This window comes from Opisthocomus hoazin, chromosome 2, assembly GCF_030867145.1.
Source record: "Opisthocomus hoazin isolate bOpiHoa1 chromosome 2, bOpiHoa1.hap1, whole genome shotgun sequence".
NCBI lineage: Eukaryota > Metazoa > Chordata > Aves > Opisthocomiformes > Opisthocomidae > Opisthocomus > Opisthocomus hoazin.
The window spans coordinates 109,455,848-109,471,555 of record NC_134415.1 but is presented as its reverse complement, the minus strand read 5'-3'; the positions used below and the strand labels follow the sequence as shown (position 1 = coordinate 109,471,555).

Below are 15,708 nucleotides of genomic sequence, written 5' to 3'. Positions count from 1 at the left end.
GGCCCGGAGTTCCCGGTAAACGGGCGGCTTCCCCGCCCGCGGGGCTGGGGACCCGCCTGACGGGGAGCCGCGCCGAGGCCATCAATATTTCAGAGGCTCCTCAGCGCGTCTCTAATTAAAGGCTGGGGCGAGGCGCGCCCCCTCGCCCCCACCATGTGTTGTTCCCCCCCCCCCCCCCCCCCATCCTCCCGCCACCGCCCCCTCCCGCTCTCCGCACACACACACGCACACTGGGGACCGTCTCCTTACGTCGGAGGGAAGCGAAGGAGTGACTGAGCCCTGCCCGGGAGAGCCGAGCCAGGGGGAGGGACAGGGGGGGACCGCGCAGGGAGGGCGGGCGGGGAGGGGGGGGCTTGTGCAAGCGGCGACGCTCCCGGGGTTGCCAAGTGGACTTTTATTGTTTTCCACCCACTTCCAAGCCGATACTATCTGCCGTCTCATGTCCACCCTATAGCCTATATAAGCGGCTGCGCCGGGGCTGGCGGCGATGGAGTAGTTCGTGGGTACGGCGGGAGCGCAGGGACGGGAGGGGGGCGGCCCCGCCGAGGCAAACTTGGACTCCCCGCCGCTGGCGGGCTGCTGCCGTCCGGGGAGAGCCGGGGAGCGGCTCCCGGGGGGAAGACGCCTCGGCTCCCGGGACGGAGAGACAGGTAAAGCCCCTACACACCCCCCCCCCCCACCCCACGCCCCGCGGAGCTGCCTGCGGGGCCGGCGGCGCGGCGGAGGGGGCAGCGAGCCGTCCCACGGCGGGGGGGGGGCTGCGGGCGTGAGGGAGAAGGAGAGAGGGAGGGGAGGCTGGCGGTGCCCGGCCCGCCGCCCCGGCCCGCAGCCCCGCCGCGGGGCTGGGTGGGCTCGCTCGGTGCGCAGCTCCCCCGGCTCTCTGGCAAAAAAAAACTTCGGGGAAAGTTGTGCGTGTGCGTGTGTCCGTGTCCGTGTCCCCCCCCGCCTCGCCGGGCTCCGCGGGCGGGGCTCCGCGGGCCGCTACGCGCCGCCGTCCCGCCGCGACGCGGGGCTCCGGGGCGCGGGGCTGTCCCGCCGCCCCCCCCGCTTCCCCCCGGCGGGACCCCCGCCGTGCCGCCGGCCCCCGCGCCCTCCCCCCCGCGGCGTTTGCGGTCTCGCCCGCCGCCCCCCGGAGCGTCCCCCGCCGCGACCCGCCGCGCCGGTCTCTTGCAGGGGAAGCGGAGGCCTCCCGCTGCGGCGGATCGTTGCTGCCCGGCTGGCGGGGCACCCTGCGGGCCGCGGCGCCATGGGCCGGCGGAGGTCCCCCGGGCTGCTGCTGCTGGTGTTCTTGATGCTCTCGGCGGGACATGGCAAAGGGAAAGCTGACTCCGCGGACCCGAAGGACGGGCGAAGCCTCTTGAACCTGATCATGGAGATCATTCAGGAACTGAAGAGGTACCACCTGGAGAAGGACGGTGGGGCGCAGTACTTCTCCAAGCACGACTATAGCCTGGATCGAAGGGAAGTGGCCGACTATGCAGGATACCAGGACGAGCAGAGAGTTGGTAAGTCACAGTCCATGACTTAGGAAGATCTCCCCGATAGGGTGCCTTGGTGAATCAGACATCACATCGGGTTACTAATTTTGTATCAAGAATCCACTGCTCGAAATACCTGCAGGTTCCCGTTGGTGTCAGAAACTGACACAGACGGCAGATTTGGGATAGAAAAACTCCACTCGCATCTCAGAGTCTCTTGCTCTCTGGATAATGTACTCGGCTGAAAGCCCGACTTCTCGTGTGTTGGCTTTGAACAAAACCTGTTAATAAGAGGAAAGGCTGAAATGGGCTGAGATCAAAGAAATAAGGGATGAAAATGCTCTTTGCCCTGGAAGTTTCCCACTTTCTAAAATGTGCTTGGTTCAAGTGTTTCTTGCAAATGACCCTAGCAAGAATTCCCCTGCAGGACTATAGTATATGTCCTTACAGATCTCTAGAAGTCTTCCCTGCAGCTCAGCTCCGTGAAACTTTTCGCCCCGCTTGTTAGTCCCCTTTTGGTACTCCGGAGGTAGTGCCTTTGAAATACAAGGGAACCGAAGCAGAGTCCTCCTCTATCACTGTACAAGCTACGACCCCTTTGGGACACCCCTGCAGTCCTCCTCCTCCTCCGCGTTTGAATGGCTCTTCTCTAACCTCCGGTGAAAGCCCAGGCTGGTTTGTAAGACGCTCAGGGCTGTGTAGAGCAGTCCGGCAGCAGTCGTACCAAGCCACATGGTGATGGACAGTTACCGCTTGGTCTCGCGAGGTACTGCTGTGCATCCAGCTGAAAGTTGTTTTGGCTTCCCCTGCTGCCATGTCTAATTTACTGTTCCCTGTCACTCCCAAACCCCTGCAGCGTTACTGCTGCTCATCTTACCCCTCCTACTGAAAGCGACTTTCTGGATATTTTCTAGCAGATGCCTGCTCACCTTTTTTCCAAACGGGCTTTCATTTTGCTAGTATGCTATTTATTTTGCCTTTATCGATCTCATAAATCTTCATCGTACCTTTTCTTCATTCTCATTCATATTCAAATATCCTCATGATTTGCATTTGTTGGTGGTTGTCATGAAAATGTTACTTCTCCATCTGGATGATTAATGAATATACAAAGGAAGACAATTTTGTTCCACTTAAGATCAGCACAGTGAGAACATTTTGTTTTATAAATGTTGACAAGTTAAAGAGGCCAGACTAAGCAGGGAACCCTGATCTGCATAACTCTAAATCTCAGTGTGGAACACGGGCATAGCTTTTGGCCACCCTGTGTCAGCATATTGGTGTGAAATATCTGGTTTGTGCTGAACAGTTATCTATGTAAATAATAAACCTGCTTTGGAGCAGATTGGTTATTGGTGGTGTCATTGACTCCTAAGCAGGATTTTTCATTCTGTGATTATAATGGAGTTGTTGCCAGCAACTCTGAAAAGGAACTACTGCTTAGAGTCTTTCATTTCAGTTTTGGCATCATTTTCCCAGTGAGCCCGTCCCATGGGAAATTTCTGAGTGAAGCATGCGTGTTTTTAATGCTCTTTATGACATAATTAGGTCAACTATGATAAGGTCAATTTTACTTACACCGACTAAAGTTAGAAGTAAATGAAGAATGACTTTCGAGAAGTGTCTAACCTCACAAGTGAATCAGATCTGGATGGAAATGCTCTCTGCTTTATATCTGATAAAAGGTGCCGGGGGAATGAAAAAGGCTGCTCAGGCATTTATGGTCAAATAAATAAAGCACCATGTAGTGTATCGTGCACAATCAGCACTAAGCTATCAGCATAGAGTTCATAACGGAAAGCAATCAAAGATAGCTGGAAATCAGGAAGACAAGCAAGGGTTAGGGCTAAAATGGATTTCAGTAAACCAGTTTCATTTTGCCATCTGCTGAACACAAAACGCAAGGCGGTAAACCACAAACGCAGGGAGCCAGAAGAGAGCAATTTGCTTGGGATCATTTCCTGTGAGTTTTATTTACTGCTAGAGGGGGAAGAAAAAAAGATTCCTGTAAGGAGATCAGTCCAGTTTCACGATTACAGCTGGACAGTGCCTGTGCAAACATACCTGTGACAGAAAAGTGGATACATTTGCATAAGAGAATTAGAAGACACTAAACCAAGCTTTAATGTATCTTTGGATCTTTACCACTAGTGGAATGGAATGTGCCATTTCTGAGCAGCCATGAACTAAAATTTCTGGAATAATTTCAGTCTAGGTAAATTTGATAATGTAATTCATGGAAAGCTAAAATCTGACTCTTAGTTAACTGTCACCATCATTAATGACTGCACGCCTAACATTGCTTGTTTCATCACCACAGTGTGTTTCACAGTGCATTTCACAGTGGCTTCTTATGTAAAACAAATGCTTGCAGTTTGGCCTACTGTATGCAATGGACTTTTGACCTCTGTGCATCTGTCAAGGCAGCAAGGTGATGTTTGCTGGACGGAGTTTATTCCCTCTCCTCATACTATGCTGGGCAAGCATAGTTCCAGTGCAGCAGAGTGACTCCTCTTTTTTTCTGTCAAACAGAAATAGTTCCTAGAGATCTGAGGATGAAAGACAAGTTCTTAAAGCATTTAACAGGTATGTTTTAATTTTGCTTCGGTATCCATCATTTCACGTACATACCATAAGCTGCACTCTTCTTCCTGCAAGCTGTGCTGATACATGACTTATTTTTTCTTTGTATTTCAGGTCCACTCTACTTTAGCCCAAAATGTAGTAAACACTTTCATCGGCTTTATCACAATACAAGGGACTGCACCATCCCAGCATGTAAGTGCCAAAACCAGAGATGTTCATAAAACAACAGAAAACTCTAAAATTGAGTAGCTCTATGAGGTACCAGTAGTGATACGATGTTAGAATACATTCCTTGCAATGAAGAATTTGGAGTGCTCTAAAATGTTCCAGGTACGCTTTACAGCGTTGCTAGAACAGCATTGGCATTACAGTGAGGAAAGCACAACTTTTTCGCTGCGAATACACTGTGTAGAATGGCTGTAACCACTGCTTCCGTTGGTACTGATGTGTACGCCTCCCTGGTTCCAAACCAAAGATGTTTGCTTGTCATAGAAACACGACTTCTCTTGCAAACCTCTCATACCTGATTTCTAGTGCTGCAAATTCAAGATCGGATCCGAAATCCAGGTGGGGCTATTTCCCTTTCATCGATTATTTATATAGAACATATTTTATAGACACTTTATATTTTGACTGTTCAGTTACCAATCTACCAGTGATGTTGACAGCGAATCTTTGCAACCCTTGTCTTCAGTGAATTACAAAATTCTTAACTTCCTGAGGCTTAGTGAAAAAAAAGAAAAGTGCTGATGGACACAAATAAGCAAATTCAGCTAATGATACCTTGTCAGTTTTGGCGGCACAGAGAATTAAAAAAAAAAAAAAAGAAACATTGACATTTATCAGTCAGTAGATGTGACTCCAGGTTCATACTGAGGTGGACCTGTTGAGTAAGCAGATGCTATTTTAGTACAGCCTTTTCAGAATGGAAGCACACTTTATTTTACTTGTCTGAGGTCAACCAGTTGGGTCAGTAGCAGAGCTGGGAATAGAAACGAGTTACATATTCCAAGTTTCAAGTATTAATAAATATTTCAGCCCGCTATATTTTAAAGGCATATCTGGTAAGAATTTCAGACTTTTTCCCTATTTGTAAAGCTTCAGATTAGGAATACCTTCAAAAGATAAGGATTTATCTGTATCTAATGGATAACCAGATCACGTTCCATTTACATGGATGGAGATGGAAGTCGTTCATGACTAGTCTTTTGAGCAAGCAAATGGTCGTATTACCTGTTTCATAAGGATCACAACATGAACATCATTTGACTCGGCACTAAAGAGTACTCCAAGCTGTGAAGCTAAAACCTCGTTGGTCTTAAAGCCTGAATTAGCCTTTTCCTTCTGACAGGTGACATACCCACCAACATCATGTCTGGATAACCGAGGGTAGTTTATGTGAATGGCAATTATAGCCTGTCTGTGCTGTGAGTTAGGGATTGTTAACACTGCATCTCTAGGAAACATTAGATGTAGTTACACGTTAATGAAACAATGCCTAACGAAAATCAGCATCAGTCACCGGACTAGACTGACCAGCATCTTGTTAAAGTAACTTTCTTTTAGAAAAATGAAGTAAACAGCCTGCTTCAATTCTTCATGCACAGTATGATGTTACTTTTTGATAATATCCTGATTTCAGGTAATGCTGTTCATTCTATGTAGAAATTGAAAGGCCAAACAACAAAGAAATTAAGAGCATCTATCATGCTGCAACACAGGGTAGTCAGTACAAAAGCATTTAGTTAGCGTAACTTCTAGTACTTTGTGCAGCATAGTAGCATTGGCACCTAAAAAGTAATTTACTCTGCTATCTGTCCATAACCAACATCCACAAAATTTGCTTTCAGTTTGCCATGTTAAAGGAAAAAAAATATCTTGATTAATTTTGTAGTTTTGCATTGGTTCTGCCCCTTATTATGAATGCATCAAAAAAGCAGAAGGTACCTAAATAAGAACTACTAACAGTAAGACTACTGTAGAAGAAACAATTTACTAATTTTAAGATGAAAATACAATTATGAATGAATTTGTATGGTGCGGTCACCTACTCATGCTGGACTTAACATTCCTATGACTAGGAAGTGTTATTTGTCTAATTTAACAGTTTTTCCAGGAAGAAAATTTATTGGAGAGTTGCATTACTTAATATTGACAGACTTGCTCACTGAGAGCTGGATTTCAAAGATGGATGAGCACTACTTATTCCTCCTCCAGTATGGAAATACCAGTCACATGTTTAGATCCCACAGTTAAGCACAGACACAGATGTATAAATTTTCATACATACATACACTTGGAAAGCTTCCAAGCACATCCATGCTACTTGTTTATAGACAGTACCTATGCAGAAGTCAGTTGCATAGTTACATGTGCCATTAGACATGGCTTTCAGTTACGCAATTTTTACACCCTCGATTTCTAACTCTAAGCTGATTTCTACACTGTTGCAAACTAAGGTGTTCACTGAGCTGTATTACGACAATAATTTGCACACAATCATAAATTTTGATTTTTTTAAAGGCAAAATCGGTTACTTTAGTAATCTATTTATGCTATTTTTTTCATGACAGATTATAAAAGATGTGCCAGGCTTCTTACTCGGTTGGCAGTAAGCCCAATGTGCATGGAAGGATAAAGGTAAGCTTTTTGAGAGCAGTAATGACATTTGACTGCATAGCAAAGCAGTGGATTTTATGTTTCATACATGAAAATTCATGGGAGTATAACAATAATTGTCCTTTGGCTAAGGTATTCCCCTTCCAGAGTACTTGCAGTAACTGGCTTAACCTGGCAAATATGGACAATAAATAAAGGTTACCCCCTACTGGAAGTCATTATATAAAAGTCCATGTGCATCAGCTGTGAATTATTCATAGCAGCATATAGTTAGCAGATACTGAATTTGTTGTTACAGAACAAAACACAACAGCTGTAGCTTATTTTTCAAGAGTTGACTCAGTACACAATTGCCTGTATTGGCAGCGGCAGCCCTTTTATGTGTGCAGCTGTAGATCTACGGTGTACATTTTAGCATGACTTGATATATACATAGCTATACACATGTAAGCTTTATAAATGCAGATAGGTTGCAGGTGCTTTTATAGGAATTCAAGTAAAATGTCTTATTAATAACACTGATAAACTTACTTTAAGCTACACTGATTTCTTGGGATTTTCGTTGTGTTCACCTCTCATATATGGGTTTATTCCCTCCCTTTTTGCCTAGGTGTACTTCTAATTCCCACAAATACTTTGGGAATTTCACCACGCACCAAAATAAAAACAAAAAATCAACAAAAACAAAAAAGTACTTCCAAACTATCTGCATTTCTAGAAGACTGGTACATAAGAAAACAAAAGGACTAATTTACATTCTGTCCTCAACCTTTACCTGAGACAAAAATGTGACTTAGGACAAAGCGATATCTAATGACCCATATGGATCTGTCAGTAACAAATGCTGTCAAACCAAGATATTTTAACTCTGACAAAATACACATCTCGTGGAGAGAGTCAGTGAGGAAAAGCAATAAATGCTAAACATCTTAGTGTTTTGAAAGCACTGACAGTGGACACTGTTTTGCATGTCATTCTCACAAGCAAGCAAGGGAAATGTGATCAAGATAAATGTAAAAATGGGTGGAAAAAATATACAAATAAGTTATTAATGCTTCACTGTCAAACTGGAAAAATGTATTGAGCAGAGTCATACAGCTTCATTACGGGTATGATATTGTTCAATATTTTGATTAATGTCTTGGGTAATAGAAGACAGTATGGAAGACAGTAATGTAGGAGCAACAACCATGACAGTGTACAATCTTGAACATTAAAATAATCTTGGAAAATTAGCTGAATAGTCTAAAAATAGGATAAAATTTAAAGGAAAGAGCGGAATTACGAAGTCATGCGGGAGTAATTAACTACAGCAACAGATGGCAAGTTGTGAATAGCTAGATGGATAGTTCTGTAGAAAATGTAGGGGTTGTAGTGGATCACAAACTAAGCATGTCATCCCTGTCACACTTGAAAAAAGACAAACGACATATTGGAATTTATAAATAGAATTATTGTTTATAAAACACCTGAAATAATCACTGTTGCTAGAATACTGCATTTAACTAAGGACACCACGAAGACATATGGGTGCTTCTTTTAAGAGCCCAGAGAAGAGCAACATGGATGAGCAAGGACCTAGAAAACTCAATTTGCAAGAACAGCTAAAAGGTGTTTGGATTATTTAAAGAAAAGACAACTGCAAGAAAATGTGATGGAGCTATTCAGTTTCATAAAAAGTGGCTACAAGCCATTCTCTCTATCCAGTGTGGATAAATAAGACATAATTTGTAACCTTTGCAACAAGGGAGGATTCCAGCCAGACACTAGAAAAGACTTTTCCAATGTCAAGGGCAGAGATAATACGAAATTCAGCATCCTCACTTTATGCTAAATTCTTCAACATTTCTTTAAGTATTTTCTGCCAGACTTCCTAAAATAAATCTGAACTAGCCCAGCTTCAATGCAGAATGTTTTTAACACCCAATAACTGTTAGATTACTTTTTGTCTTATTTTGAAACACGGAGCTATGGAGAGGAATCTTATCCATACATCTTGTGTTCAGGGATAGAATCGTGGAAACAACTGCATATGGTATTAGGACAAATAAAAGTTAGAAAATAGGTAAATCCTTTGATCTAACCAGGAGAAATGCCAGGGATTCAACCTGTCAATTGTAAAATCAAGAAAATGAAGAACAAGTTAGTTATTACATAATGACATTCACCTGCGAAAGATGGGTGAATAATGTTATTACCAATACTAATAAGCAGATACATCAGAGTATATTTTTCTCCCTTTCCTTAGAAAGTTTTATCTGTATCTTTACATACTATCATGTAAACACAAACTCATAATATGAAGGAACAGTAACTAAAGTAGTTGACATCTCAAGCTTGGAGGCTATTTAAAAAAAGTTAATCTCATTTTGCCAAACAACTCCTTTGCTCAGCTAGGAGGCATGTTTCAAAGTCAGTAACAAACCTCCACTTCTATTATTCTCCACACAGACACAAATCATTAATAGCACTCTTAAGCAAGTTAGTGGAAGGGAGGACTACTCTCTGCCACATATGCCTTGAGATCCACAGGTGTCTCCACAATACTAAGCATCCTTCCTCCTCAAAGCTTTTCCGTGGCATCAGTTCAATTTCTGTGGGTAAGGCATCCCCCCTCACAGAAAAGTATAATGCAGGCTTTACTTGTTTTCATCACTTCATGGACTGAGCTGCAGAAAAAATGGGTTCTTTTTGTATTTTTCTACTTATCAAACCATCTTTTTTCTCCACAAAGTGTATAGTTATCATTAGTCCAAGGTGTTTTCGAGGAGTTGCAAAGTTTTGAACATAGTACCACTTATACATAGAAAGACAAGACTGCAAAGCTACTTCTTATTTAAGATGACTTTAGTGTAGGAAGAGTTTATTTACAGCCTGGCGATAGGTAAACAGTTTTGGTTTCTGCCATAAGGCTACTAGTTAGTACCAGTTCTAAAGGTCAGACTAACTACTGAATATTAGATAACAAAACTTTCTTATGTGATACTGCTCCACAAAGGTCTAAACTCACAAGCAGAATCTGACCCTTTATATTAATTGTAATCACAAATACATTAAACAAAATCTTTTAAAACTCTTATAAACTAGTAAAATAACACATTCTTAATTATCCACACCTACTTTTTTTGTCCCAACAAATTACATTTCCTGTTTTGCTCAGTAGCTGATTCTTGTTTCACTGGAGCCTTGTGATTCGTCTGGGCTATAGATGAATTATTGCTTTTTGATGCTTTGGAAAACTAGTAGCTTTGGTGCATTTTTCAGATCCATGGACATCTGTCCACGTTTAGAGATCAATTTGGGGGAAAGGAAAAGAAAAAAAAAGGACAGATTTGTTTTTGATTTGTACTTAAAATGCATTTTGGACTATCACAGCTTTAAAGCACACAAGATGTTGAAACTCAGTGCTAAGATCAAACAAGATGCAATGCAAAACCAGGGACTGGGCGTCTGTTACTATCCCTCTGCGTACCTAGGGGGGTGGGTGGATTGTCTGATACAGCGTGTCTTACGGAACCTTCCATTTTCTGAGTTACCCTACGCGTACCTAACTGGGCTCCATCTTCTCTTTTTTTAGAGGGCATGTTCACATTTTGCCTGTCCCACAGATACAAGCAGCGCAGGGGCCCGTTAACGGCCCTTTCCCTTTTGAGGTTGTATGAGTGAAACCAGAGCAGTGTGTTGGTATTACCACATCACTCAGTAGTCCTTTTTTTTTTTTTCCCCAACCAGCAACCCAGGCTGTGTGCCCTGGTTGCCACCAGCACCATCTCTGACTAGTTTTATTCTGTAACACCTTCTCCTTCTCCTGTCCAACACAGCTGTGCTAGAGTTCTGTCCTCGATGCTCTTTCTTGTGCTGTCCTCCAACCTTGTTTTCTCCCCATTTCCCAATAGTTCCCACACTCCACGCGTGCTTTGCTCCACCCCATGCAGTTGCATTCAACAACCATTATGTTGTGCGCATCTGCAGCGGGCAGAAATGTCAGGAACAAGATTCCTGAAGCCCTTACCTAAAGTTCCCAGTCCAGATCTTGTGGATTTCCTGTGACAGATGGCGATGAATCTGAAAATGTGGCCTCTTTGCAGCATTTGTCACAATCACTTTGGCGACAGTCATACAGATTTTACTGCTTTTGTTTGAAAACTGCAGGTGCTACTGGTGGTGCCCTCCCTTTTCCATTACCTGTTCTTTAAGTGTTTGCTAGAGACCAATGCTGATCTCATAATGTATGCTTAAAACCTCCTTGTACCGTCAGAACTAGTTTGAGGACTAGGGACTGCATTACCACACATGACTACATACTTCTGTTTTGAAGATTTCTCTTAATTACTGACAAGTATTATTTTTAACTTTTTTAAAGTTCCTACAGTTATTTCAAATGAACAAAATAAAACTAGTGGCACAAACAGTCTTACACTAATAAATACAAGACTAGTGCAAGTAGTAGGAATCTCAGGCTAAGCAGAGAAAACAAGCTTTATGTACTATAAAAAGTGTATGAAAAAAATCTGCCAGTTGCTTGTTTCCTAGAGAAACAGATATAATTAACAGTATTTTAAGGAAAAGCAATAGAAACAGTATTTCTTGCTTAAAGTACATGATATGGCAAAAATAAGTGTGTGTATATATATACACAAAGGTCAAAGATTCTTTATAAAATTCCTAATAAGCTAAAGCACACCAATAATTGACATTCCTTTGGATCTCAGAAAAATCTGTGCAGACTCCTCAAGGTGTATTGATCATACTAGTAATGTATGTTTAAAAAAGCTGAAAATAAAAGGTAAACTTGGAAACTTTAAATACTTAGAGAAAACTTAAATACCCCACTAAATACCCCATTCCTGTACACCATATTATATATCCATTATTTCAAACTGTTGTTAAACTAAAATAATATTTGGGCTCTTTAGTTTTGCTTCAACTGTTTCGTAACAATGGAAACAAGAGCCCTTAGTTGCCTTCTCTCTTACAGATTTTCTTACTCAGACTAACATGGAGCACACTCCACAAATGTCAGACACTTTCTCATTTCATGGAAGAAGTGAAGGTGGGATTAAGATGTGGGCTTTGCGTATTATTCAGTGAAGGCAGACCCTTTTTTCCTGGGAAATGTAGCTTGATCCATCATACACAACTTCCCATGACATGTTCAGTCACCTCTGTTTGGTGACAGGCAACAGTTCCCACGGTAACTAATTTAGGACTTCTGTCAGAACTATTGCTGTGAGATAAACGGGCAGCCAGCGCACACGGTTACACGTGTGGCACAGTCCAACTTTATCAAGAGGCAATTCCGAGTCTTCCTTGCTGTGGGATATCCATGGCTAGCACCAGAGGTAACCTGAAGAGCTTTCTCACCTTCAACGCACGGATCTCTGTGATCTGGTGCTCACATTAGAGCAGGCTTCCACCTGGGTGTTCACGCTTGGGGAAAGAATTTTTTAATGTTAGCACATGGAAGTTCTGCTACAAAATTCTGCTGGCACAGTGTTTTAAAGTCTGTATTGATATTTAAAACACTAAATTCTTCTCTTATATAGATTAGCTTTCTCATACAGACTTTATCATCATGCACAGGTAACGGCTAGAACCAAATGTGGAAAGCTGTAATACGCCTTTACAATAGTTTTCATTTGTGGCTTTTAAAATTGGAACAATTGTATGGTTGTTGGTTTCAGCTAATATTGCTGGTTGGGTTTGTTTCTTTTTTTTTCTTTGCATTAGCAAAGGAGAACTAAGAATCGAATGAAAGAGGAGAAAGGAGTTGTATAGCCATCTATGTTCTCAACAGAGACTGTAGCCAAATCATATTCAGGATCTCCACTAAGACCACCTGCCATCCTTCAGCTAAATTCCAATCTAATTTTCCTAGACTGATGCATGTAACAGACTATGGGAAATTAAAAAAAAAACCACAAACACACCAGATTGATCAATGCTAAAAATCTGTGGCCTTTTCAAGGCTCCCTGAAAATGCCAGGGATTTAGAAATTTAACTGAGCGCTGGAGATCTGACCCACAGCTTTTGATCAGATATCCATACCAAAGCAGGTATAGATGGCAAATGGGCATCCTATCCACTTCCAGTTTTTCACCCTCAATGAGCTGCATATTCCCACTGGTATTAACAAGGAAAAAAACGATTTATTAAATTCTCAGTGTTTGTCAGTTGTACCACATGCTGATCAAACCAGAAGCACGTTAATTTGTTTTTAAACGTCACTTTAAAACATCACAGCTTAAATGGGGTAAAGAAGGGGCACACATACAGAAAATAAGCTAGGTGAAAATACAAGACAAGGAAATTTTATGTCAGTTTCCCCTCTAAGGAAGGATATTTAAAAATAAAAAAAAGTATTTGTCCTATCTGTAAAGCCAGAAAAAACTAAATTACATTAAGCTTCTCTGTAACATTATTACATTTCCTAATAGCTTTAAAAAAATGCATAACTAAATGTTTAAATACTACTAACAAGCATTTCTGTATGCACCAATAGTTTGATTTCCAATGGATTATGTAAAGTCTGACCGACTTTGCATTCAAATGATTCTATTACAAACTATACTGAAGCAGCAGAAAATGCAGAGAAACTCAAAGTATCAGAGAATTCACCCTGATCATAGGAAAGACATATGTTCAGACAGACACTATGAAAGTTTTAACTGTGAAAAATGACATCAGTAGAACTCTAGTATCGGAGAACCACTCGTTTATATCTCCCACATGGACTTTTGGTGTCTATGAGACACAAAAGCTTCAGCTGAATCTGCTCGCATGCAAGAGCGGTGTCTTTCACCTGTGATGTTCCTGTTGACTAACAGGACATAGCGCATCTTGTACTTCAAAATAAAGGCATTAACAGGTTGTCTCAGCAACACATGAAACTGGGTGGACAGGCAGACCTGCAGCATTAGTGGTCACCTGTCTAGAAGCAGCTGCAGAAAACAAACTCAGAAGTTACTGGGGAAAGGGTGGATTCTAGGTGTGTGCACAGAGAGATGCTTACACCGTGTCTTCTCAGAAGGCTTAAAGGTGTGGAGGAAAGGAGTCGTGGGAACCGTCACTGCTTAACCTTTGAATTAACATTTCTAGACAATATATGTACATAAACAATGTGGAAACCTGTAATTTCATATCAGTGATTTTGATACCAGTGTCATGGAAACGGTTTTTCTTTCATTCCAAGAAACTATTCTGACAAGAGTAATAGAACAGGCAGCAAAATGAACCACTGTAGCTCCTACTCAGTATGTGTTGCCTCAGTGTTTGCACATCCCAGGGGCCATATTACAAGGACCAAATCTCAGAAAGTTACTTGTTTGTTTCTTGAGTCAAAATTTCTTCACTAATGGGCTCAATGAAGCATCAAATCCTTCCTAGATCCTTCAGACCTTACCTTCACAGATTTACATTACTGGACATCGTATCAACAGCTTCCTGACACCAAGATATTAAGACAGAAATTTGTAATCTGTTAATGCTGTCCTTGAGGCTTACTCACTTTTTGACTTCACAGCTGCACTCATAGGAAGAGGCTAAACATAACTATGAGCACATTTTGAATAGATAGAGCTGTATTTTCCAAATCTGTCTACCTAATATGAACCAGCACAAAAAGGGACACTTTCCAAAATTTCAGTGTTGATTAACAAACAAAACAGTAATTTAGCAGTTGGGCTGATATGAACTAAACTGAGCTAAATCAGAAATGCACTATTGGATATTTCCAAAGTTATTACTGAACACTTCAGTTTCATTTACTATTTTCAATATGATAAATACACTCTTAAACACATGTGAGTATAAAAATGATGAAAGGCAATTTTCTTCTTTCTTTTAATCCACCAGATGTTATTACCGCGAAAGGAAACACCAAGAACCAAGAGAAGTGCCTTGGAAACCAACAGGGAAATAGAACTTACTACCTTTATAACATATCCCATTGTGAACAAGAGATTTATTTTTGCAGATTGACAGACTACTTCCCATAATTCTTATAACATGCATTTTGTATGTTGTCAACAGTTTGCAGATTTACATTTACAGTAGCATAACTGCCAGTAGTACTTAATGCTCCATTCTTCAAAACAGACTTTACAACTGATGTGTAATGCTGCCAAAAATTATGTAAACACAAATACTTCACCAAGAAAATTGATGTTCTATTGCTTAATTCTACAATTTTAAGGAATGTTTGTTTGTATATCTAGAACTACTAAAGATCTGCTCCACAGTAGTTGTGGTCACTTGATATCCTTCATGCTTATGCAATTTTTTAAAAGTTTGGTTAAAACAGACTTGCATTGGGGTCACATTGTACCCTAGGAATACAAACTGCATGATGAACAAAATCGTAATTCCAAGTAGACATATTTTTTGGGACAGTGGAGCATGGATTTTGTACACAAACACAAGCTGCCATTAATTTACTTTATATAATAAATGTATAAAACATTCCAGCGAACGTGCAATATGTAAATACTGTAAATAACAAGCGTAAGTAATAAAGTGTTTGGTATTAAGTTGTTCTCAGTTTGCCTTGTGTTCACTGAATCCAGATAAAGAAGCCATCTTCTGGTAGCTACTATCATTTATCCACACCTAAACCTCTTTCCAATAACAGTTCACTAGAGTAAGAAAGGTACACCCACCTCAGAGATGTCCAGTAGAGTGGACACTCTCTATGGATTTGCGAGGACGGACAGATGCGTGTTCCAATCCTGCAAAATGCCCAGATCGCAAGGCTGCTCCAATTCTCTACAGCATTATAAATTTGAATCATTTTTATAACGGAAGGTTGTTTGGGGTTTTTTGTTTGTTTTGGTTTTACTTAGTTGTTTTTTAAAAAAAAAAATTCTGCAGTCTATTCATGATACTGCAAGGCAATATAATCAGTAAATGTCCAATAAATCACTTTAGTATAGTAAAATTTTTAAGGAGTCGGTGAACACTTACTCAAGAAGCCCTGATACGCATTTCCCTTTCTTCCTTAAATCAGATATTAAATGCAGTTGTCAT

At 41.4% G+C, this 15,708-nt stretch overlaps 1 protein-coding gene across 2 annotated transcripts; it reads left to right on the top strand.

Moving 5' to 3' along the window:
* Positions 1–375: 375 nt before the first annotated feature.
* Positions 376–14,864, top strand: ALKAL2 (ALK and LTK ligand 2). Of its 2 annotated transcripts, XM_075414762.1 has the most exons (6): positions 376–650; positions 1,174–1,505; positions 4,011–4,064; positions 4,176–4,256; positions 6,638–6,704; positions 14,539–14,864. In XM_075414762.1, exons 2-5 carry the CDS (start codon positions 1,247–1,249, stop codon positions 6,700–6,702), a joined length of 459 nt encoding a protein of 152 aa, XP_075270877.1. In that variant the 5' UTR covers positions 376–650; positions 1,174–1,246; the 3' UTR covers positions 6,703–6,704; positions 14,539–14,864. The 2 variants fall into 2 exon arrangements, with proteins under 2 accessions (XP_075270877.1, XP_009942592.2); XM_009944290.2 differs by lacking the exon at positions 376–650 and having other exon boundaries at positions 1,177–1,505.
* The last annotated feature ends 844 nt before the right edge of the window (positions 14,865–15,708 follow it).